The sequence below is a fragment of the Mus pahari genome, chromosome 7 (genome assembly GCF_900095145.1).
Source record: "Mus pahari chromosome 7, PAHARI_EIJ_v1.1, whole genome shotgun sequence".
Lineage (NCBI taxonomy): Eukaryota > Metazoa > Chordata > Mammalia > Rodentia > Muridae > Mus > Mus pahari.
Window position 1 is genome coordinate 111,548,587 of NC_034596.1, and position 24,967 is coordinate 111,573,553.

The 24,967-nt window shown below is 41.9% G+C and overlaps 1 protein-coding gene across 1 annotated transcript in view; it reads right to left on the reverse strand.

Moving 5' to 3' along the window:
* Dnah11 (dynein axonemal heavy chain 11) overlaps window positions 1–24,967 on the reverse strand; it is a 302,790-nt gene that overhangs the window by 111,135 nt on the left and 166,688 nt on the right. The window contains exons 52-55 of the mRNA XM_021201453.2: window positions 22,194–22,356; window positions 20,943–21,066; window positions 20,175–20,317; window positions 6,663–6,824 (exon numbers count right to left, since the gene is read on the reverse strand). Of these exons, the coding sequence (XP_021057112.1) occupies window positions 6,663–6,824; window positions 20,175–20,317; window positions 20,943–21,066; window positions 22,194–22,356 (592 nt within the window). The remainder of the gene's footprint in view (window positions 1–6,662; window positions 6,825–20,174; window positions 20,318–20,942; window positions 21,067–22,193; window positions 22,357–24,967) is intronic.

Here is a 24,967-nt window from a genome sequence, read left to right on the forward strand (position 1 = left end):
CCTGCTGTCCCTTCCATGTGTCCTCTGTGACTTCTGGAATAGTTAACTTTTTAATTTGTACAGCCACATCTCCCTCATTCTAATGATTATTTATTGCATTCTGTACAAGATGAACCTGGTTCAATTAATCAAGGGAAGCCTAAAAATCAATTAATATGAATTAAATGAGCTACACCAACTCTTTGGAAAGTCACACATAATTTACCAAAGTGTTGTCAATAACGCTCAGGCAGCTCCAGGAAAATTGCACACAAGTGGCCGATGATGCAGTTAAACGTTTCAAACCTGGACCATCAGTATTGCAACCAGAAGTGTGAGCAGCACTGCAAAGGACTGTTCCTCTGTGCTGTCCTTAAACACACAGATCCCTAACCTCATGGCAGACCCCAAACGTAGGTAAAATCTTCACATAAGCACACCGTCGGGCTGGTTAAAAATCTCTCACTAGTCACAGAAAGAATATGTGTTCAAAGCAAAACTCAGGGATACAAAACGTGAATTGTCTTAGATTCCAGGGGATCCAAGATGCATGAGTATTAGCAATTAGTGGACTCAGAAAATAAAATTTATGAGTGTCTATAAATGTCACAGGCATCATATTTCCCTGAGGACTTTATTTTCAAAACAGCTTGGCTCCCATATAACCACACACAAGCCTGCTCCCATCCTGTCTTGCTTTGACAAGAACTTTCACACATACCTTCCTGGGACACAGACAAACACCTCCTCAGCCAAGTGTAACCTCCTTACAAAGAAAAAAAAGCTGGCTTCTGCCCAACCATGATCCTTATGAGGAGGCTCCTCAGCAGCCCTGAATGCTCCTTTTAACAACAGTTTCATTTGTAAATCTCTGATGGAAAGAGTGGCTTCCGGGAGAGCTGGAAGTGGCCCGACACAACTTGTCTCAGTGGGGCAAAATAACTATTGTTATCGGGCTTAACAAAATGGCTCAGCATGGGAGTCTCACGGAGCCAGGGAGCAGCTGGTTGTAATTCACACTGTTTTTCAGAAAACTCTAATCGTTCCAGAACAGACCTCTTTGATGACTGGTCTTCCCTGCATTCTCAATTTGTCACTTTCTCTTATGATAAGGTCAGTAGTGACAGCACTTCCTGACATTAACAGCTGTGGCTTTTAAAAGGGTCATTGTAGAACTACTAATTGCAGTAATTTCATTAGCATAAATTATTTATTCTGCCATTCATTTATCTCCAGTTTTCTTCTGAGGGGGGCGGAGAAGGGCTGCTGAGGGCTGCAGCAATCCAGCGCCGCAGTTCACACTTCCAGAGACGCAGGCAGGACCATCTTTTCTGCCAGATTTGTCCCTTCAGGGGAACCAGTTGACAACACTTTGTAGTCCTTTTGCAGCCAATGGTGGTGAACGCAAAAATAAAAATAAGCAGAGTGCCATTATGCAATGGCACCAAATCCATGGCTTTCCTGCTAAGATCGCTTTGGGAAGCCATGCTGTCTCTATTGCAAAATTCAATGCACAGATAAGGCTGGGTTTTTCCTTATATAAAGAAAGGAATGTTTATTTTCCTGTCGTCAGTTAACTTGCTGTAAACACGGAAACAAACTCTATGGTGCCTGGCGGGATGGTTCTCAGGCACTGGCTTTCACTGCCATACCAAGTACTCAGGAGGCTGCTCTACAAGCCAGCGCCCAGCGCCCTTGTTGGGAATGCCTGCAGAGGGTGAATGAAAATCCTGTGATTTTGTTTTTTAAAAAGTATTTTATTTCCTTCCAAGAGCACCAAAACAGACTATAGAGTTAAAGTTTATAAAGTTAAATTTGGATTTTTGAGAAAGGCAAATGAAAAAACAGAAGACACGAGAGAGTTTGCTGTTTGTTTTTGCTAAACCCAGGAAAATATTGTCAGATATTATGTCATAGCCTTGTAGAGAGTCTTGAAATGTTTTCTCAGAAATCATTTGTTGAACTTAAATGTCAAAACACCAAGTTATAAAATTTATTATTTATAATTTACTCTTTTGTGGGTTGGTAAAAGACTGAATTAGATATTCAGGGCAAGGAGGCTTGTTACAGAGAATTTAATACTAAAACAGAGGGACAGTATTCCATTTGAGCACTTTTAAGCCCCTCACAGAGCTCAGTCACCGCAACATAAATACTGATGAAGCAGAAACAAGGTTTGAATCCTAGGACCTAGGTTACATTTTCTAGGTCTGAAGAATTAAGTGTTCCCCTTGCTTCCTCCTGCCCACAAAAATGGTTCCTTTGCATCAATTCTTTTCCATGCTTTTTAAATATCTGCACAAATGCAGTAAAGGAAAGCCTGGGCTCTGAGATCCATCCATAGGCTTGGACATCAGCCTCCATCTGTCACCTATGCAAGGACAGGCCCTTCTTTCTCATGAGGCTGGGATCAGAGAGGTGAACAGTGCAGGTGAGGGTCTACAATCGAAGAGGTGGTTCCTGGAGACTCTTCTACAGCATGCAAACATTGAAGTAACTTAGAATTAATGCAATGAAGAGTCCAGAGGAAATTCAGGAAAGCCCATCTTCCCATCTACCCATTCATCCATCCATCCTCCATCCATCTATCCTTTATCCATCCTCCACCCACCCACCCACCCACCCATCCATCCATCCATCCATCCATCCAGTGTGTATTTTGCATCACACATAAGTGTGTACCAGAAGTTGATGTTGAGGTCTACCTTAATCACTCTCTACCTCATTATATAATGCCGGAAGGTCTTTCAGTTGAACCTAGAATACATTGATTCAGATAGTTTAGGTAGCCAGCTTCCTCTGGGAATCCCCTTTCTCTGTCTCTCTAGTGCTTCCATCCCCACCCAGAAATCATGTGGGTGCTAGGATCGAAACCACACACACACACACACACACACACACGCCACGCACGCATGCATGCATGCACGCACTTATGTGGCAGGTGCTTGGTACCCATTAAGCCATCTCCTCAGACCCAGATAACCCTTGCTGAGGGAAGATAAGGCAGGAGATATTGTGGCTGGTGAGGCTAACACATCCTGAAAAGCCACAAAACTATGAAATTTTATGTAGAACTAGTTCTAGCTGAACAATACACACAGATCCCAGACAGCCATAGGAACTGGACCCTGCTTTCATGGGTGATAGGATTCCTAACCTTTAGAAAGCTGTAAAAAACAAAACAAAACAAATCAAAACAAAAACCCAAAAAACTCCCAAACAAACAAACAAAAAAACATGTTGGGAAAATAGCATTCTTTTAAAAACTGTATTCTGTATTTGCCTAACAGGCCCAGAGCACATGACATACATGCCCAGCTAAAGAAGACGATGGGGAAGGGTATGAACCGTGATGGGTCTTTCCCACCCATCTGAAGACAGAAGCTGAGGCTAGGATGATGACGTCTAGGCAGATCCCTGGGATCATCTTTTGGTTTTGTCTTGGTACTTCAAAATGGCTTTAGTGTAACTACCCTGTAGGAAGCTAGATATTCTAAAAGGATGTGCACACACCTCCCTTCAGCTCTCAGTCTAATGAGACAACAGACCCCAAATAATTAGAACTTGCCCTTGAATCCTACTGAAGGGAAAGGCTGAAGCCACTGTGATGGCCACCAGAAGAAGAGTTTTCATACAACTTATCAGACACATTGCAGGTGAGACACTGAAGGGGCCATGGTGGGCAGGGCCACACCTGGACCAGGACTTCCTAATCATGTAATGCTTATGCAGACTATTTAAACCTAACCTTATGCTAGTAGCTTAAAGATGGATTCAGAATTTCTCTCTGTGATGTTCTCCCCAATGTGACCACTTTAAACAAACTCTCTTTTCTGTTTCCACATTCTGTGTGTCTTTATTCTTTGTATTGAGTATGCAAAGCTAAACCTAGATCACTAGGGCTACCAACAGGGTCCAAAATTCTACTTTAAAAGTTATCGTAATGTCCGCATGGTCAACTTCGGACTTTATAAGTTAACACTTGTAATTGATGTTTCAATGAAAGAATTGTGGCCCAAATCATCAATGTAGCATAGTTATCACTGATGCAATAAATGTAATGCCCCTCCTGTTTGGCACAAAGAGTGTATGAGTGTGTGTATGTATGTACATGCAGTCACACACATGTGTAGGCACTGGAGAAGCATCAAGTCTAAATCTGACAGAAAGATAACTTCTACTTGAGTGGATCACCCCTGCCATTCTGCGCTACGCCTTCTAAGGTAGGGGATGCAGACATGGCAGCAACACCACAGTTAACTGTAATAGTGGCATGGCATTGAGCTGTGAGCCCACACTGCAGTGTCATTACTTCAGGAGGGCAGACCTTCCTCTATCAGTTAGATATCATGCCCAAGTGACATGGGCTGCTTCTGTCCTTAAATCCTGCAACAGAATTCGCCCTCCCCATCAGCTCATATTTTAAATTTACATTAAAATGTGTCCTTTCATATGACCCTGCTTTCAAGGATGCCTAAGACTCATTTTGCCTTATTCCCAATACCATCTACTTTTATGCTCCATGCATTCCTAGCTGGAGCCTGTGCACTAACCGTCACATCCTCAGCTTGTTTCCATATGCACCTTCAACCCTACTCCTTAGTGGTATGCAAGACTGTCCCTCCCTCCTGCCTTATATTGCCTCTTCCTACCTCAGCTCATGTTGACAGGAGTGTCTGATGAGCAACACAGTGACTGACACTTAGGTGTCAGACTGCTTTTATGTCCTTTATTTGTCAGCTGTCATTTAGTTCAGTATCAGGTAACAGGAAAAAAAATAGCATACCCATTCAGTTAGATGCAGTCAGGGCTGTGGGCTGCCTCAGCCCTGAGTAAATACCAACGTCAACACATATAAAATGGCTTGTCTATGGCCAAAAAGGGTTACCTTGTTTGTATAAGCACCTTCCACTCATCCAATGAGATCAATAATTAAGAAGTGCCAAAATTATGCCGATAACTTTCAGTCTTGCTGATGGGAATTAAGACTAAGAAAGCGATCAAATTAGCACTCATTCAAAAATTTAAAAGCTGTTTCTGACCTCTACAGAAAAGATACCACATGGTTTTAGGGGAATGTGCTCCCACTGTACTCTGAATTATAATTAGTGCTTCCCATGTGACAAATCAGGAAGGTGGGAGGGTTAAATCAGTACCTAACTCTGGAAGGAAATCATCTGGCTGGTTGTTAGCAGGCGGGATTCAGCTTGATGGGAAGGCTCAAGTGCTAAAAGTATTCCTATTTGACACCCAGGATCCTATAGGAGGCGGCATGACACCGTCAGATAGACTGCAGCACCTTGTGCAGCCCTCGGGACTGCAAAGCCCGCCTCATCCAGCAGGTGTCAACAGTCCTGGACAGGCTGAGCTGCTGCTCCGCTGGAGAAAGCAGACACAGACACAGGAAGCAAAGACGGGCAAGCTGTGAGGCTACGCATGTGCTTCTCTGGTGCTGCTAGTTCAGATCTCCTACCAACCGAGGAAAATCAAAGCTCCATTCAGAAACCAGCCCACTTCTTTTGTTTCAAGTCTGACAAAATGAACCAAGGAAACTAGAAATCTGCTAGTGATATGTGGCATTGATTCCTGTAGATTCAGAACTTCCAGCCTCACTTCTCAGCTGTTGGAAGATAAGATGATGCCCCAGTACTTCAACAACATAAGGAACCTGAAGATTGACCTAGGGGCTGGGAGTAACACTTAACACTACTTTTATCATAACTAATGGCTCTCTAGATGTGAAGATCTAATTTCCACCTCCAACTTCAGAAGACCTTCCTTTTCTGTTTCCTTTTGCATGTGCTTGTCACATGACTATGGAAGAGAGAAGGAGAGAGGAGGCAGACATGTGCTCCCACCCCAGATGTGTTTGCCATGTTAAACATTGCTTCCCTCTGTAGTCCAGTGATCAACAGATTCATAGACATATTTAGGGGGTGGGGAAGAAAACCTGTATGCAGCAGTGAATGCTTTTCACCACTCCCAAGATATACACACCCATATGGTTACTCCCTTTTTAAGGAGAAGCAAAGGAAAAGTAACATACCATGCAATAAAGACAGCGGCATACTAACTGTCAATTTCATAAACATACCCATCTGGCTACCCAAGGACACACTATTTAACAAAGTGCCATAATGCTTCTTGGATGTGGGTGACCATGGCTTCTGGAGTAAAGGAGAGGATGAGGACTTGAGACATTACTTAAGTGTCCCCAATCAATTTTGGCTTAGAGAGCCACTTCCACTAATTCTGGGTCTGTTCTAAGCACTCCCACCTTATTGCTCAATGGGAGGTGAGGGCAAAGCTCTCTGGGAGTCACACACTAACACAATCTCTCTAATCAGAAAAGATCTGGGCCTCAACTCCACTGGGAAATCGGAAGGCTTGCTTCAGTTGCTGTCTTTATTCTTCAAACCTACTTTTTTCACACAGACATTTAAAAACATATTTGGAGATACCAAACTCATCAAGAAGTGACAAACATAACTTATAACCCCATAAGGCCAGAATCCCACCCCCAACAATGCACAAAAACCAGAAACAATGAAAAACAACATAAAAGAAGAGCTACATATTTGATACTGAGATTGTGAAACTTAAAGTTGCTGAATGAGCTTCCTGCCAATAGTGTACTGAGACTTGTGCACGCTGGGTACCTACCTCAGGCTGACACAACGTACCTCAATCCCCTCGATTTCTTCAATGAACCTCCTGCTGACTGAGACCAGAGCCTCCTGTGGCCATGCATGAAACCAGTCAATAGTTGTGCAGTTAACTATGGCTGGGAACTTCCGGGCTCTAACTCGCAGTGTGTGACCAACCGGTGAGAAACAAAAAACCATCTGTAGGGAGCAGGGTGAGGGGGGACAGGTCAGAAACAACAAAGGGATGAGTGTGCCAAGCAGTACACTGAAATCTCAGACAATGAGGAAGGGGGTGAGGCCAGATACACTAGTCAACTACCTCAGCCCAGGCCACTGGTGCAAGGCAGCATTGACCTTCGGAATGGTGGGGCCACAGGGCAGACAGACAGAAGTACAGTGGTGCTGTCCTCAAAATGTGATCCCTCTTCTCTCAAGCATAGCTCATGATTCCCTTTGGGAGTGGGACATTTTATTTGTTCCCTAACACAAGTCACATAAAAATAAGTCACCATGAGCTAAGATTGTCAACATTTCTACCTGCAAATTCCTTCTGATTTAGTAGGTTTCACAAAGCTAAAATACCCTTTCCAAAGCAAAGTATAAAACAATAAAATAAAGCCAGTTGTATCATCACAAATGACATCAATTTCCGTTTGCATTTAAAATAAAAAGTATCTACTTTAGTTCTCATCTGAGATTTTTCAGAGAAAATTTTAAAACTTGGATAACATGTTTCTGCTAAGAAAAGTTTCTGATGTAAGCTTGAAAGTGTTTTTACTAGCTAATTAATGATTTAAAAGTTAATTAATATCTGAATAAGTCACTGTTCTGTGCTTGGGAATCTGCCAGGGATCAGTTCCGGGACCCCCAGCATAACCCAAAGGCTTTCCAAACACTTATATGAAAGGTATATTACTTTCACAGATCAAACCTATTATCCTTCAACTACCTATTAGTCCTTCCTGTTAGGATTACCTATTGTCCACAAGACAAGGTAAACTGTGAAGGGAGTTGTTATTCTGTGCTATTTAGGGAATCAAGACAATAAAAAGAAGTATGTGCACACTCAGTATGGTCATATGCACACTCAGTACAGTTGTGTTCCTCTTCAAATATTTTCACTGCACAGCTGGTGGAATTCATGAATGGGGGCATGACAGTCAGAGGATCCAGTTGTCTATTTGTATACCCTCTCTAGACACAGGGATTCATTGGTAGAGCCTGAGGTTGGTTGCAACAGCGTGTCACAGACAGTGGATGGGAGGAACTCTTCATTGTCAGCACAGTAGGTGTGAGCTTTAGAAGACCACCATCAGAGCCGTAAACTCAGGGGGAGCATGAAGACACAGGAGCCTGCAAGGACTCTTTACCCTGCCTACCCCCATAGACCTGAAAACTAGGTTATCTGTCAGCTGGGAAAGGTCCTAGTGGAGAGTATCTCTTTTCTCTTCTTAAGATAGGTTGATGGTAGAAAATGAGACCCTCCAGGTTCCAAGACTGAGGTCAAGACCATGGTCAGCCAATGGATGCTGTCACTGACTTAGAGGACATTTTTTGTTACTTATGACATTTAAAAATCCATGTGAGAAAAAAATCTTAGCATATATCAACCTGTATAATACCTTATTTAACAGGTTTATTTGCTATAGTTAACATTTCAAGACAGACAAACGTTAATATCTATTTTTTTTCTACTATGATTACATTGTTAAATTGTGTCAGCATGTAATATGGTGCTATCAGCTGTGGGCAGAATGTACATCTCTTGAACTTTTTCATCATTTATGAGTTAAACTCTTTATCTGTCCACAGAGACTTCCTCATAGTCTCCTGAGTCTATGGCAGACACTGTACCAGCTTCTACAAGTTTAATTCAGTGGATACAGTATAAGCAAACTATGCAGTATTGGCCTATCTGAGATGAGCTTAGCACGATGATATCAAAGGCCATCTATGCTGTGGCAAATGTTTACAGTAGAATAATATCCCATTGTTTATGTCTATTTTCCCATTATCTGCCCATATATTTTTGGTTGCTTCCCGAAAGCAATTGTTGCCGAGCTGTCCTGTCCGACTTCCTAATGCTTGGACTTTATTATAATATATAGTCACTTCTCAGAGCATCTTTTGAGAGCCATGGGTCTTCTTCTTTATCTAGTGCACAGCCCAGTGTGAAATTATGTGATGATGATCCTTGCTTAATTAGTTACTTGTAGCAAGACACAAGAAAATATCTCTAATTCTAGAAAACAAAAATAGATTGTTGAAAGACCTTGTTATATTATCTTTCAGTAAATAATTTAGGCAATTTAGGCATGTAAAGAAACACAATAAGATCATTTTTCTCCACGGCTGAATAAATGTGATTCAGACACTATTCTTAAGAGTCAACAGTGTGCCAGTGATGAGGATAGAAATAGATTAAATATAAAAGTCACTGGAAAATAGTCTCAAGTATGAGACTATTGTTCTTCTCTCTGCCTCTGCTGTACTCAGATGCAATCTGTGAAATCATGCCAGTCAAAGAGAATCAGTTGTGGAAAGCCAGCATCTTGGGAAAAAAAGACAAACCCTTGAATATGAGGAGAAGAAAAGGCTGGAAAGAGAAACCTAAGACCTGAACTATAATTTAAAAAATTAGACATTGTCACCAAAGTTTTCTTAGAACATGTAATATTTGAGTAATCAATTTACAACGAATGTCAGGAAACTAATGAATATATGATCACCAATATCATGGAAAATGTGGGTACATGTCATGTTGAGGAGGAAGAAGAACTTTGAGAGGAAACTTAATCTTACCTTACACTATGCAATGATCAGCTCAAAATGTCTGGACTTAGCTCTTCCAGGTCAATGTGATACTCACAGGACAGCATGCTAGTTTGACTTTGCCATGGAAATTCTTAAGGGAATAATTTGCAATATCTAATTTTTCTCTTTAATTATGGGTATGTGTGGGTATGTGCTTGTCTGTACAGATGACCAAAAGTGGTTGTGAGCCACACTGCATGGGCGATGGGAACCCAACTCCAGTCCTGGGTAAGAGAGTTTGTGCTCTCACCTGCTGAGACAGCTTCCAGCTTCGGTTTTATTTGTATCTTGGGACCTGGTCTGTAACATTGGCTGTCTGGAGATAACTCTGGGTCAACCCATGGCAAGTCTCCTTCCTAAGCTCCCAAGTGCTGGGACTATGGCGTACACCACCACATCTGGTCACCTTTTCAAGTACTCACAGGATGAAATGGAAACTTTTGATAATCTTAGGAACCATAAATCATCTAACTAGTACCTGGAAACTCAATTGTAGAAATTATACTTGCTCATTCAGAGCTCCTAGGAAGTGACTGGAAGGATGTTGTTAGCTTGAGGCTTTGACTGTTAAATCAATTTAGTGTTCAGAGCATCTAGCTTTAATCAGAGAGTACACAGTACTCCTGCCAATCCCCTCCTCCCCTTTTTAGGCAACAGTACTCTGAGGTTTTCCAGGAGGCCATGCAAATGCTTACAACTATCGGTTACTTACTTTTTTGTTTTTTTGTTTTTGTTTTTTTTTTTAAAGATGGTCTGCACAACTTTCTAATAACCTGTAGAAAGCCCACAGGAAAAATATTTTGTTAGGGCACCGATGGTCACTTGAATAGCATCCTCATTATATCCTCAATAACTTTAGGTGGGATTAACATAAAGAAGGATATTTTCTGAGAAATAAAAATGGCCATAATTCAATATTTCAGACCCTACTGATATGCGTATGAGTACTCCTTTTAGAACTTTACGTCTAAGGGAGTTAGTTGACATCTGAGGCATCTAACTGGGTGTACATGCTGGAGCTGGAGTGCCAGCACTGGCATTTCGCAGAAGCCCAGGGAGCAGCTCAGCTATGAGGAGGTCTCACACACCCTCTCTCACAAACACTAACCCTTTGTTAGGTATCATCTTTGAGTTAGACATGATTTTAATAATAAATTTTATTATTGGGCACATACGTGGTGCGCGTGCATGTATATGTGTGTGTGTGTGTTACAGCATGTATGTGAAAGTCACAGGACAACTTTGCTAAGTTACTTTTCTTCTACTTTTACATGGGTCCCAGGGATTGAACTCATATTGGCAGGCTTGATGGTAAGTACTTTACCAGCTTATATTGTTATTATTAGTATTAGCATTAGTATTATCATTTATGAAATAAGATACGTGAGTTAAAATAGAGATGTTGTACTAACATCACTACTCATGTATGAACAAGACAGGAAAGCGTAGATACTAAAGTGTTTTAATAACTGTACTCTATACCAACACCTGGAGACTGTGTATATACCCCGAGCTGGAGACTGTGTAAACAGGATCCCAAAGAAATGGTCAGATTCATCCCACCACAGTAGCTCTGCCACATCTGTCTGGAAACACCCTGCTCCATAAGCATTAGTCAGGTCTCCACAAGACAAGAATTAGACTGCAGTGAGCCCACAAACCATATTGCAAGGGGTGTTAATCAGCAAGCTTGGGGGGGGGGGAAGCAGGGCTCAGAATTAGATATCATTGCCTTGAAGTAGATCTCAAGTTAGTGTGTGTTAGGGAAAAGAACCCCACCCCTTACCTGAATTCAGTTTGGCTACCTTTAAGGAAGTACCTAGATTCAATGCAATGTAATAGTCATCTGTCCTGCAAAGGTGTGCCTAACAATGCCAAGTGAACCATCAGTGGGGACAGGAAGAAATGCACCAGGATGGAAACCAAGTGAAACACTGCAGGCAGCTGTACTGTTTCTAACACCAAATTCTCCCAAGTACAAAAGCAAACGCTGAAATCACTAGAGATGCATCTCCGCAGCCCTGACATTTGGGTGTCAGGTGTCAAGAACTTGCTTTTGGGATCTATACCATAAAGTTTTCTAATTTTTTTCCTGTCCCCACACAGGTGCTATGACTCATTTGCGATAACCCACATTTCACCACGCTTTGTAACATGTTTCAATTTCCTGTAGATACAATCCCTCCTCGAGTACATATTTATTTGTGTATTACTAACAGGACTCGGGCCATTTCATCTCCTAATGGAAATTTGAATTGCTACAGTCACTGTATTTTTTTTCCAGCTGAAGTAGTTTATTCCCAGGTAGAAGGAATCCTCCTACATATTTACTTCCAAAGCATCTATCTATAGTTTATGTTTGCATTTATCATCCAAAGCCCCAGTATATTTCAGGAATAATAAACCCCGAGTCTTGCTGAGGCAGCCCCTATAGAATGGGGCTTTATTACAGAACACATTCTCCATTTGAAAACTGTCACTTTATCATCCTCCTCATGCCTTCCAACTGTATCCTCCATCTAACCAGCTTTTAATTTCACTTCCTTTTAAAAGCTCCAACAGCGTGTACACATAAGACACTTCGTTGTGTGCTTCTGCTTTAGACAGCATACAGTAAAATCTTCTCAGAACTTCTGATCTGGTAACACTGAGCATCTCAGATTTCACTTGAAAGTAATATTTGGTGCCAGAGAATTTCAATTCATTTTGATTCCTTAATTCTGTGTGTGTGTGTGTGTGTGTGTGCGCGTACACATGGGTAAGCATGTAGCACAGGGTGTATGTTTGTTGTTGCTGCCTAAGCCAGGCTAGCTAGCTCAAGAACTTGTGGGGATGGGTCTCCACCTCTCTTCTCACTGCAGGAGTGCTGGGATTACAGGCCTCTGCTACTGCATTCAGCTTTATGTGGGCTCTGGGATTTGAACTCAAGTCCTCACACTTATATGGAAAGTGCTTTACCTACTAGCTCCAGCTCCTTTAGCTCCTATTCCTTTTTTTTTTTTTTTNGNNTTTTCGAGACAGGGTTTCTCTGTATAGCCCTGGCTGTCCTGGAACTCACTTTGTAGACCAGGCTGGCCTCGAACTCAGAAATCTGCCTGCCTTTGCCTCCTGAGTGATTAAAGGCGCATGCCACCATACCCAGCTTTTTTTTTTTGGGGGGGGGGGTGGCTAGGGGAAATCATTGTACTGACAAAGAATGTGTGTGCAGTCTGCATAGCATCCAGTCCTGAGGAATGCATCTAACCCTGAGAAGCCCAGGCCGGAGGAGGTGCTCCTTCCTCTGGCTGTTTGTCCCTGGGTTTGCAGCGAGCACGTACAGCTTTGCAGGTTAATCTGTAGCCCCTTAATGCAATCCTTCATTTTTGTTAGTTTTTTAAGCATCGATACTGGTTTTTCTTGCAATTAGGTCAGTATTTGAGACATCTCATGCAGTTTCTGGTGGCAACACTGTTAGAGCAGCTGGCACTATTGTTGTACCATCTTCCACGTGTATAAGAACAGGCCTCACACTCAGCTGGAAATACTATGAACACCGACTGCTTTTCTAAGTGCAAAGTACATTCTGTGTAAAGTGACCTTTGTTCCGAGACTGAACCTTTCACTGCCCGAAATAAAAGTTTCTTTTAGAGGTTTATGGGGACAGCTAGGTAACTCACATTCCTGCTTTGCAAACAGGAGGACTTTAGTTCAACCCCTAGCAATCACCCACATGAAAAAGCCAGGTGTGGTGGTGCAGGCTCATAATTCCAGTGCTGAGCAGACAGATTTGGGAGGATTTCTAGAGCTCACGGGCGAACCGGTCTAGCCTACTTAGAGACCTCCAGGCCAGTGAGACCCTGCCTCAAAAGAAAGAAAGAAAGAAAGAAAGAAAGAAAGAAAGAAAGAAAGAAAGAAAGAAAGAAAGAAAGAAAGAAAGAGGGAAAGAGAAGGAAAAAAACCTATGTAGACAGCACCTGAAGAGTGATACCCAAAACTGTTCTCTGGCATCCACATCTTATACATATGCTTATGAACCCGCACATACATTCATCTAAATGCACATGAGCACTCTTTCCCATATGTGCATTGATACACACACACACACACACACACACACACACACATACACACAATTTAGAGTGAAAAATAACAGAGAAGACATCTACTTTTTAGTGATTCCCTCAGTGAAATCTTTATCACTTGGCTTTCTGCTAAGGCAGCTAATCTCCCTCTCATTTCATAGATGTAGGTTCACAGTACTTACAGTAACTATTAGATCATAGACTGTTGTCCCTGCAGTGAGGTGGGCTCCAGATGGGCTGGGGCTGGGCTGTCATACTCCTGTCATCTCCCTGGGACACATCACAGGACCCCAATGAATACATGCTGAATGACAAATGACTAAATGGTAGCTGTTCGGAAGCTACGTTTGGGCAAACAGAATACTAATATGCGTGCCATAATTTTTCAAGGTTGTGCTGGCTTATCACATATCAAAGTTCGTGAAGCTCAGATATACAGCACAAGACAGTATGGTGGGTGGCTTGAGTAAGATTATCCCTCATAGGCTCTGTGGTTGAATACTTCGTCCCCAGTTGGAAGGGATGCTGAGGAAGGTCATGGACCATTTAGGAGGTGGAGAATAGGAGGAGGAAGTATGTCACTGGGTCAGGCTTTGAGGATTTATAGCCTCATCCCACTTCTGCTCTCGTGTGTTTGCTTGCGCTCTCTTTCTCTCTCTCTCTCTCTCTCTCTCTCTCTCTCTCTCTCTCTCTCTCTCTCTCTCTCTCTCTCTCTCTGCCACCTCTCTGCTTCCTGTTCTGGCTGGTTACCTTTCCTGTTTCCATGTTTTCTCTGTCATGAAGGACTCCATGCCTCTGTGGCCATAAGCCAAAACAAACACCCCTTCTCCTCTAAAGTATTCTGGATGCGGTATTTTTATTACAACAACAGAAAACTGATGGATACAGACAGCATCTTTTGTCTCCTTAATTTCATTGCAATTTACCAACAATCATAGAAAATGGGGAGACACAGTGGTGGTTCCAACAAGCAAGGCTCTAGAAAAACAGGGACCCAGCCCTAAGCAGTCAACCCTTGGCTTCCTCTACATCAATGTGAGTTAGAATCTAGTTAGACTCCTGGGCAGGAGGGGTGCCGATAGCACTCCCTAGATGGAGCCATGCTCCATGATCATGTTGTAAAAGTACTCAGAGCAGGGGCTGCTGGGAAGGGACTGTGCTGTGAGGACTCTGATTTCATCAATATACCAGTTCATTTACAATCTGACAATCTGGTTAAAGAAGCTGAGCTATTTTAGGAGGCAGATGCAGTGGGCGGGAGCAGGTCACCGAGTTCTCGCTTTAGAAGGGTTGTCTTGTCTTCAGGACTTCAACACTCTAGTGCTTTGGCTCCTGGCCACCATGAGGTGACTATCTCTGTCCCATCATGTGCTTCCCCCCATGGTGTTCTGCCTACGTCAATATGGATGACAGCACAACAACTATAACCCTTTGCCTTTCAAACTTTTTCCTCAGGCATTTTGTCTTAGTGATAAACAGCTGACTCATTGTTCATAGGTGAGTAAATCAACTGGACCTAAGGAGATTCTTAGGTATTGTATCCTATATATGTAGGTATTTAATTTAATACATAAGATAGTTAACACATCAAAAAATGGTTGGCTAGAAGAGAGATTATATAATTACAGGCTTGGGTAAATTTTTCATGGTGAAAATATAATATTTTCTAATATCATATTTTCTAAATATTTTATTAGATACTTTCTAATAAATAATATTTAGAATAAATCACATTTGCCTTAAATGGTTTATTCTATGCATCAAATTCCTGAAATATTTTACTTTTTTTCTAGGTAGGCCTTCAAACCTAAAAAACATTAAATAAAAAATAAAGGAAAGGGAAAAGTTACCTAAAGCCTTCCTGAATTTACATTCATTAAATGTAAATATAGATTCAGTGTTTATAAATATAGTAGACTTGGGTACAATTTATCAGTATGCTATCTTTAGATGATATAATTAAGGATAGTTTTTATTTTCTTTATGTGGCTCTCTATTTTTACATTCTCTACAATGACTTTGTTTCTTGTATTATCAGAAATGAATCACTCTATATATACCTAGACAGTCAGTCAGATAGTGAAATGGACAGATACCTAAATCTGGACTCAGAGTAGAGGTTGGTAAATAAGCCTAGTGCTGCCCATATCACAGGGCCAGGAAAGAAAACAAAATGAAGTTTCTTGGGTTAATCCAAGCTCACAGGAGGAGAGATGAAATTTATATTTTTCTAGTACAAGTTAAGGACCCCATAGGGAGTCTCATACTACATAAGCTCGGACCACTAGCTCATCTGCAGCAATCCAAGGACATGCATTTGAATCACTGGTAATGGGAATAGCCTGTGGACTCAGAAGACAACCTCTATGTGCCAATAGATTCTCTCAGCCCTGCATTTCCAACAACCCAATGCTTAGTGGTTAGCATGGGTGACGGGTGGCACCAGCAATCCCTGTGGCACAGTTAGCTCCTGTCTAGTCAGGAGCACGGGCAAAAAGGATACCAACTCATCAGAAACCCAATCTGTAGCCTGAACTGATAAACGGCACAGTCTGTGAGAACATCAGAGTAATGTAGGCAACTTTTTACGATAACAGAGATGGAGGTTATATGTAGAGATTGTGAAGACTAAAGCTGTCATTTAATTGGAGAGCTAGCAGGTGGTCTGTTTTTGCATACCAGTTCTTCTCTGGGAAGAGATCAGCAGATTGAGGAGTACACAAGCAGGTCTCTATCTCAGCAAGCCTTGCTTATGTGTGGAATGAAAGAAATACATAAAGACGGGCAGTTATAAAAAATTATGAAATTCCAGAACGGCAGGGTGTCAATATTAAACTCAGGGAATATTAATAAGCCCAAGGGAAAACTATGTAATTATCTCAATAGACACTGAAAAGGACTTCAGGAGAGACTTCCTTGACAAAATGGATGTGTGAAATCAAAAGCCAATAGAAGATGTTACTGTGAAGCTTGAGAGACTTCCTGCCCAAGTCAGGATCTAGAAGCAATCACTGCTAGCATCACTGTTTGAACTTTTCTTTCCCAGTCTTCACCAAGACAAGTAGATGAGCCACACAGTCAAAATGCATTTGTTCCTGAAGGCTACATGGCATCAACCAATGCCTAGAAACTGCTTTAAGAGCTTCTAAACATATGGTGCAGGCCTGTAATCCAGCACTTGGAAGGCTAAATCCAATGACTGCAAGTCTGAGGCTAGCCCAGGCCAAGTCATAGGTAACACTAGGTTACCAGGTTAGCCAGGTCTCAAGTAACAAGAAAGCTGGTTGCTGTGCCCATGCAATTCTAGCAAGGGTGAAGTGGGAGGCACATGCAATTCTAGCAAGCGTGAAGTATGGGAATCCTAGAAGTCTGGCTTGGCCAGCCTACCTGGTGATGCTCTAGTGTGCTGAGAGACCCTGTCTCAAGTTAAAGATGGAAGGAATTGGATAAATGCAAGTGGGCTTCTCTGATCTCTAACTCACATACATACATCTACAGTATACACTGGCATACACATGTACCTGCACATATATACACCCCCATGAACACACTCACACATACATATACATGAAAACTAGCAACCAAATTGGTAAAACAGGAGATAAGATAGCTAGTCACAAAATTAAAAGATAATCTTTTTCCATATTAAGAGACAGTTTATCAGAACAGCAGAACACATTGTATCATAAAAAGCAAATCCTCCTTACAGAAATTAAATAATTAGCATGATTTAGTCAGAATTAAGATGGTGGAAGAATGTGACAATATGATTCTAGTGCTTGTTCACACGTACGAACACATGAGAATAAGGAAAAGCTTGATCAGAAACAGTAATTAGATACTAGAATATGTAAGAAAGTATTGCTAATTTGCATAGGGCAATGTTGAAACCAATTGTGCTTAGCATGGAAAGAGAATGGAGAGTCTAGAGAGATTGTAACCGCATCTATTCCTGATTTAAAATGGGTAATGCATGAAACTGTTGGGAAAGGAACATCCAGCGTTAAGATAAAGATATCCTTGGGGGCAAACTAGCCTCATGTCTCTCAGCTTACTCTTCACCACATAGAGCAGGAAATATTTTCTAGAGGTAGAACTCCTTTAAAAACTAAACCGCACCTAACTTGTGATTGTTAACTCTGGGATTCTTCAACTCCCTGATGGCACGTAAGCAACACACACTCTGTAGAAATCATACTGAGGATCATGAATGTTAACCAGGCTGTTAGTGTGGCATGCAGGCAGCTGTCTTCTGATGAGGAACAGTCATCCTGTCTTGAGGGCCTAGTGCATTGTGAGGCTAAGCTATGACATCCTACAGGGGAACGCATTTTCAACTTATAATACTTGACCTATGGTGGGGCTTACTGGGACATCCCCCTGTGGTGAGCTGAGGCATTCTTGTGTTCCCAAATTAATTTTCAATGTTATGCCAGAAAAAAAAAACAGTGTGAAAATCAATACTCCTCCCCCAGCCCCAGCTGTGACATACTCATGGTCACTAGGACAACAGCTCACGGTATTTTGGGAGGGGTGAGTTTTAGTTTCCTGAAACAAATAACCAGATTTTTTTCCTTCTTCCTCCTCTCCCTGATTAGAATACAAAGGTACTCTGTGGCCCTGTGATGAGGAGGAAGGAGGCATCCAGATGAGGCTAAGACTGATGAGACCATAGGTCTCCAAGGACCAGGCTGGTCTGACAGGTGGGAGAGGTCCTGAGGTGCTCTTAGCTGGATTAGCTGGATTTTCTCCTCTGTAGCCACAGTGAGTTACAACTGTCTCAAGGCCAGAGCTTCTCAAATTTCCCAAAGCTGTGACCTCTTAATACAGTTCCTCATGCTATGGTGACCCCCCAACCATAACTTTATGTTCATTGCTACTTCACAACTGTAATTTTGCTGTTGTTATTAATCATAATTTGAATATATCATATGCAGGATATCTGATATGTGACCCCATGAAAGGATCATTCATCCCCAAAGGGGTTGTGACCCACAGGTTGAGAACAGCTGCTCTAAGCAAGATAATCTTGGAAGACGAGGCAAGGTAGCACATGCTGCCTAGTATTGGGTAGACAGAGGCAGGAGGATTGCTGGGTCCCAACTTGGCCTGGGCTACATTATTAGTTCTAGTCCAGAAAAAAGAATGGGTAAAAGGTAATCAAAGAAGAAGAAAGAAGGAAGAAGAGGAGGAAGAAGGAAGAAGGAAGAAAGAAGGAAAAGGAAGAGGGAGAAGGAGAAGGAGGAGGAGGAGGAGGAGAAAGAGGGAGAGGAGGAAGAGGAGAGAGAGGAAGAAGAAGATGAGGAGATTTTTCTAAGCTGACAAGAGACTCCCAAGGCTGTCACTACCCTGTCTAAACTTGACAGAAGAGCAAGTTTCCTTAGTGGTCTGTGATTTGGATGTTCATGTTAATGTTACTGAGTAATTCTGGGCTGAGTTTAGAAGGTTCGAATCCAAGATTCAGTAGCCTCAGAGGCTTCTCCCTAAGGAACTGAACATTTCTGGCTGGTGTCACTGTTTCTGTCCATCCATTCCCTCTCCAGTGCCTGATGCTCTGTAGGTACCACAGAGCCTTCCACTGTATGTCAGGTATACACATACTAGAGGCAGCAGCCAAGTGAAAGCGTCTCAAGGATTCTAACTTTGCACTAGGAAGATCAAAATCACTGCAACAGTGTTAGGTGGTTGTCATCTACAAGCCTGTCATCTGTTGTCTTCTAATACTTGACATTCTCTGATACCACTGTTTTAGTTGCATTAACTATATATGAAGCCCCAAAGCAATGTGTAGCTTAAATGGAACGGCTTTAAGAATATTTAAACTACACCCTATTGCTTACTTGATGATGTAAGCACCTCACTTCACCTCAGTACACATCTCCAGCTTCAGTGACTATGTTCTCCCTATAAGAACTCCATGTTTTGGTCCTTTAGAGCTATCTCAGCTTTTCCCAGACAGGATCTTCACAGTTCACCTTCCATGTTTCCTCTCCCAAGGGGTCTGAGGAAGGACTCAGCAGTTAAGAGTGCTTGCTGCTCTTACCGAGGACATAGGTCCAGTTTCTAGCACAACACAGCAGCTCACAACCATCTATAACTCCAGTTCCAGGGAATAAGACACCTCTTTTGACCTTCATGGGTACCAGGCACATATGTGGTGTACATGCATATATTCAGGCAAAATATCCATACACATGAAATAGAATAAATAAATCTAAATAAAACCAACAATATCGTTTCCTCTCCCTAAATGCCCCCGACTTAAGCTCTGACCAGTGCCAGACAATGGAACACCATTCCTCCAAGGATAAACCTATTCCCATTAAAGAGGAGGCTGTCCCCTTGTGCCTTCCCATGGGCCTATTTATACTTGTCCCACAGGAAAGTTCTTGGTGACATGCCTTACTTCCTACAACAATGTCAGCTCCTTTAAGACAGAGGAACGTGACTTTAATACCACAGTGAACATTCTGCCCAGCCTAGGGCTTCCTGGGGGCTCAACACTACACTTGGTCTCAGGGACACACACTGTAGACACAGCCTAGATAAATGCACCAGTTCCTTCAAAGAAGTCACCGAAACTCAAACCATAACATGTGTCCTGACTGAGATGCATATTCAAGTGTCAACAACAGCTTTAAAGCAACGCAAAGGTAAAGCAAACATTTCTCACTTTGAGCTGTTGTCGAACTCTGGCCAAAAAGAATGCCCAACAGTTTTCCCTGGAGTCCACTAAGCCGAGGCCTCGAACTTCATTACGAATCCCGGAAATGATCTTGTCCATATCTTCATCACTGAACAGATCTGGGATGTCTCCTATCCCCAAAGAATGAGCAGAATTATATAACAATCTTGCAATTTACACTTCACAGTAGATTTTCTAATGTTTGAAAAGCTTGTTAAGATGAAGCAAGCTCCATTTAAAGACAAAGTTTGAAATTAGAGTGCTTTTTTTTTTTTTTTGCCTTTTGTTCTGATAAGACACAGAACTCACTGAGAATAAGTAGTTACCTGCACACTCACTAGACCTGCATATCCTGTAGACCCACACGCCAACAGACACACAAGCCTCTGAGAATTGTGTTCCCTGGATGTGCACACCATCTAGACATATATTGAATTGGGCCCTTATACTTACAAACCCACACAGACCCTAGACCTGCACCCCTCTGGGCCAGTGCACCCTCTACACCCCCATACCCTCCAGACCTGCACAAGGAGGAATAACATTTACTTCAGTTTGGGCCTCTTGGAGGTACTTCTCATCCATAAGCTGACTAAGAAAGCAATATAGTTCCAATTAGTTAGGTTTATAGCTTTCTCCCCAAAGACTGCCCTAGCAAACATCTCAAAGACAAATTATCTCTCTTTAAAGTTCATTGAAACTACAGATAATTTGTCACTGGGAAAAATCTTTCAAGAAATGTGTCCATTTAATCACCCGATGCCAGCAAGTCATTAATCAGCACAAGGGAGCTCTCATCTAGAACGTGGGCATCTGTCAGCAGGAACACGGTGGGCATGTTCTTGGCTCCAGTTCTGACGTACAAATTGGCCAGATCTACCTGTAAGGGAAGGACAACATCTCTCATGTTTTGTTAGAATGCTGATGTGATGTTGGAGCATGTGGCTGGGTGCTGGGAGGCACAGAGTAAAGAGGATGCAGGGCAGCGCCTATGCCTCCCCTCCCAGTGACCCATCACATCACCTACAACGCTAGCATTTACTAGTGAGTATCATGTGACTTGGGGGAGCCCAGGGATGTGCCATGTCTTCCTTCTAACAGAGAAGATGGGAGTTCAGTCACACCTCTGTCAAGTCGCACAGTGGCAGTCCTCTGCTCACCCCAATAGTTGCCTCTTCACTGAAAGTAGTTTTGCTTCATTATTTGGTCAGCAATATTAAAAGCATTTTTTTTAAGTATAAAATAGCCTTTACCACACAAACTCTAGGCACTGCTTTGTAAGTACTACCATGGACTGAAAAGCAAACATTTAAGGACACAGAACAGTTTCCAAGGGGGAAGAAAGCCTACCTGAAATTCCAAAGGCAGTATCTTTCCTTTCTGCCCTTGGTCATATAAGGGCATGAACAGCATTGAACACTGAGTCCATTTAAGGCAGAGATAAAAGTGTGTTTGTATATTTAACACAATATTTTTTTCCAGCCAGGCTTATGTGATTGAACATTGTGTTATTATGTTTATTGGAATTATAGAAATGTATTGTGTATTTGACAATGAAGATAAAGGCATCAAAGGCATCTGCAGAGATCCCCTCTTCCTGTAGGGTTGGGGGTTCCTGTCCACCTCTCAGAGCTGACATGGATTCACTAACAGTTTATGCTCGGTCTGCCAGACAAACACGCCAGAAATGCAATCAGCCCTCCACAGCCACAGATCCAGCCAATAGCAAACAAACAATCAGAACAAAAATCTGAGGGTACTTTGCCTGTGTATTCATCACTCACAGCCTTTCTTCTCTTATGGTTTCTCCCTTAGCACTGCAACATAGTAACTACTAATGTATCATTAGGTATTGTAAGTAACCTAGAGGTGATTTAAAGCACACAGGACCATGTTCAGGTTACTGAAGGAAGGAGACCATCCTCAGACTTGAATTGCATCAGGATCCAGGCCCTAGTCCTCTATGGATAGCAGTGAATGACTGCTCTGCCTTCCAACTCTCCTCACCCTAAGCTCTTGGGTCCCATAGCCTTCCGTCAGAGTGATCTGAAAGACCTCCAAGCTGCAGATGTAAGCTGCCAGCCGAGACAGGCTCTGCTTGCCACTGCCGCCAACGCCAACCAAGAGGGCGTGGCCTTGAGGGGTCCGAAGGATGCGGCTGATTCGACACCTAGAGAAAGAAAGTAGCAATCTCCATCAGAGTCATGCCTTAAAACGTCCTGAGTGGTGTTTGCTTTATATTTTAGATAAATGTGTAGGTCTATGATGAAATGCCAATTTTATTGGAATCATTAAACTCTGTATGTTTCAACATCAAACAAAGACAGCATCTAGATTCTAGTTATTTTCTTAAAAATTTCCCCAGGAGTTATATTTTGAATCCTTGCTGTATTAATACTACTTGAAAATAGGGTCTATATGTAAGCGCCACTAAATTTTTTATTTTTTTGATTAACAAGAAAAATCCCATTCTCTGTCAGCCTCATCCCACAGAGACCTCAAGGGAGGATATCCATTTGCATGAAAGCTTTGCTATAGAACCATTTTGCAAAAAACAGATTGGCTTAGATTAATGGATACCTCCATGTGCTTTATTTAAGGAGACTAAAGACTTGCTTATTTAAAACATTTATTTTTATTCAAGTATTTCACATATGCACCTATGTACATATAACCAAGTATGTTCCTGGTGCCGAAGGAGGTCAGAAGAAGCACTGGGTTCCTTGGAACTATAGTTACAAGTGGTTTTGATCTATTATATCAGTACCGGGAATTGAACCTGGGTCCTTTGCAAGAGCAGAAAGTATTCTTAACAGCTGAGCCTCCTTTTTAACCTTTTCATTTGTTTCTTGATTCGACCCTTGCTGCCTTTTCACTAAAGGCAGCTTCATGCATAGACTAAGGCATTAGCCATTGTTATTTCAAAGTCAAGTTTCTTAAAAGACCATCCAACACTCATTCTCCTTAACCAAGAGATCTGAATGCTTACACTACTGATATCATTGCTACATTTTTTTCAAGTACGAATACATTGGTTTTCACATCAGTGTAATGTTGGTTTAGTTGAAGTATGGCTTATGTGTGTCAAACAAATTAAGGAACAACCCACAAAATAAAACGTATGTGTAAGTCCAACTGCAAAAGCTGGAGACACTACACTTGCTCTCCTGAAACAAACTTAAATCCAAGCCCTGAAAGACTCACACTGTTCTTCCTTTTAGAAAATGATACTGGAGTCACTTATACCATGACTGAGATGTATCATCACTTCAAGTCTGAAAAGACAGCTATTTTAACAAGCTTGGTGATTTCCTTAAGCCGTATGTCATATGACCATATGAGCAAAATAATCTTGGGAAAGATACAGCAGAAGAGGAATCCCAAGTCCAAAGACAGGCTTTGGTTGCATCTTAATGCACGCTTCCAAGTTTTTATATAACAGGACTAAGTGGCAACGTCCCTTTCTTTGAAGTTTAAGGACACTTTACATTATCTCTAATGCTGAGTCAAGCAGCTTTAATCTCATAATCCCTGACCAAAGAAACACTTTATGGCTTGGGTCACTGAGAATCCCATACTGAAGATCCTATGAGCTTCCCTGTATGGGAAGGTTGTTTTTTGTTTTTTTGTTTTTGTTTTTGTTTTTCCCTCAGTGTTGGAGGATGTTGGTTTCACCTGCCACATATAGTGTCAGAGTATCATGACCCCACAGGGAACAGTGTGGCCAGTAATTCACTGGTTCCCACCTAAGCTCCCCTTGAATGTGTAATTATGGCACTGAAAAGGCACCGTGGAACTATTGATACTCACCAAGCTTACAGCAAGTGATGGTGGGGGATGATGGTAGTGAGCCCCTCACATTCTCCTTCAGTCCTAAGTCTAAACATTTTATAATAACGTCTCTGAAACTCAGATTTCCTGTAGTTCACCCCATCCACATCCACCCCATTCACATTCACTTTCATGAACATTCTTCTTATTTTAATGACTTAGCTTTTTAAGTTTGTAACTCTTGTCCCTTGTCCTCAAGACTCCTTATCTCTGTTATAAGAAAATGTTCTGTGTACATAAAGCCCGTTTAGCCTCTCCAGCCTCATTATATGTTGCTTGCCTTGTTTTAAACCTATGCTACATATACTATAGCCACCTTTATCTTTACTCTGTTATTTGGGCATTCAAGATTCAGAGTTACAACAGCCCTCTGCCATGTGCTTCTCCCAGATCTTTCTATAATACGTTACACTTATCAGGTTGATCAGACTAATGCTACTGCCTCCCTCAGATACCCAATCTTTCTTTAGAAATCCAATAGAGATTGAGCCTCCTTTATACAGAAATTGTAAGTGCTCTAAAGCCCAAAACATCTTATGGGTCTAGGATACAGACTACAGTAAAAACTCAGCTACACTAAAAGTACCTGAATGCCATGTGCAGAAGGTGTAATATCAAAAGTAAACAAATCTGTGAGTCAGATCCAAGTATGCATACTTCAAAGCCTGAAGAAAATGTCAGAAACTCTACACCTTTTGCTCCCAGGCCTTTGGTTGAGACTCTCTGAAACTACATCTTCTTCTGTCTACCTGTTGCACTCCTGGGCACGACATACTACTCTTAGGCAGTTTTCTTACTCATTTGCTCATGCTCTGGAAAATGTTCACCTGGACCACTCTGTACTCAAGCTTCACTGAAGAAGGGATTGGATGGAGGTGCCCTGACCAGGACAGGAGCAATGATGGGCAAGCTCTACCCCAAGGCAGGCCACCTCCTCTAATTTTCTCTTA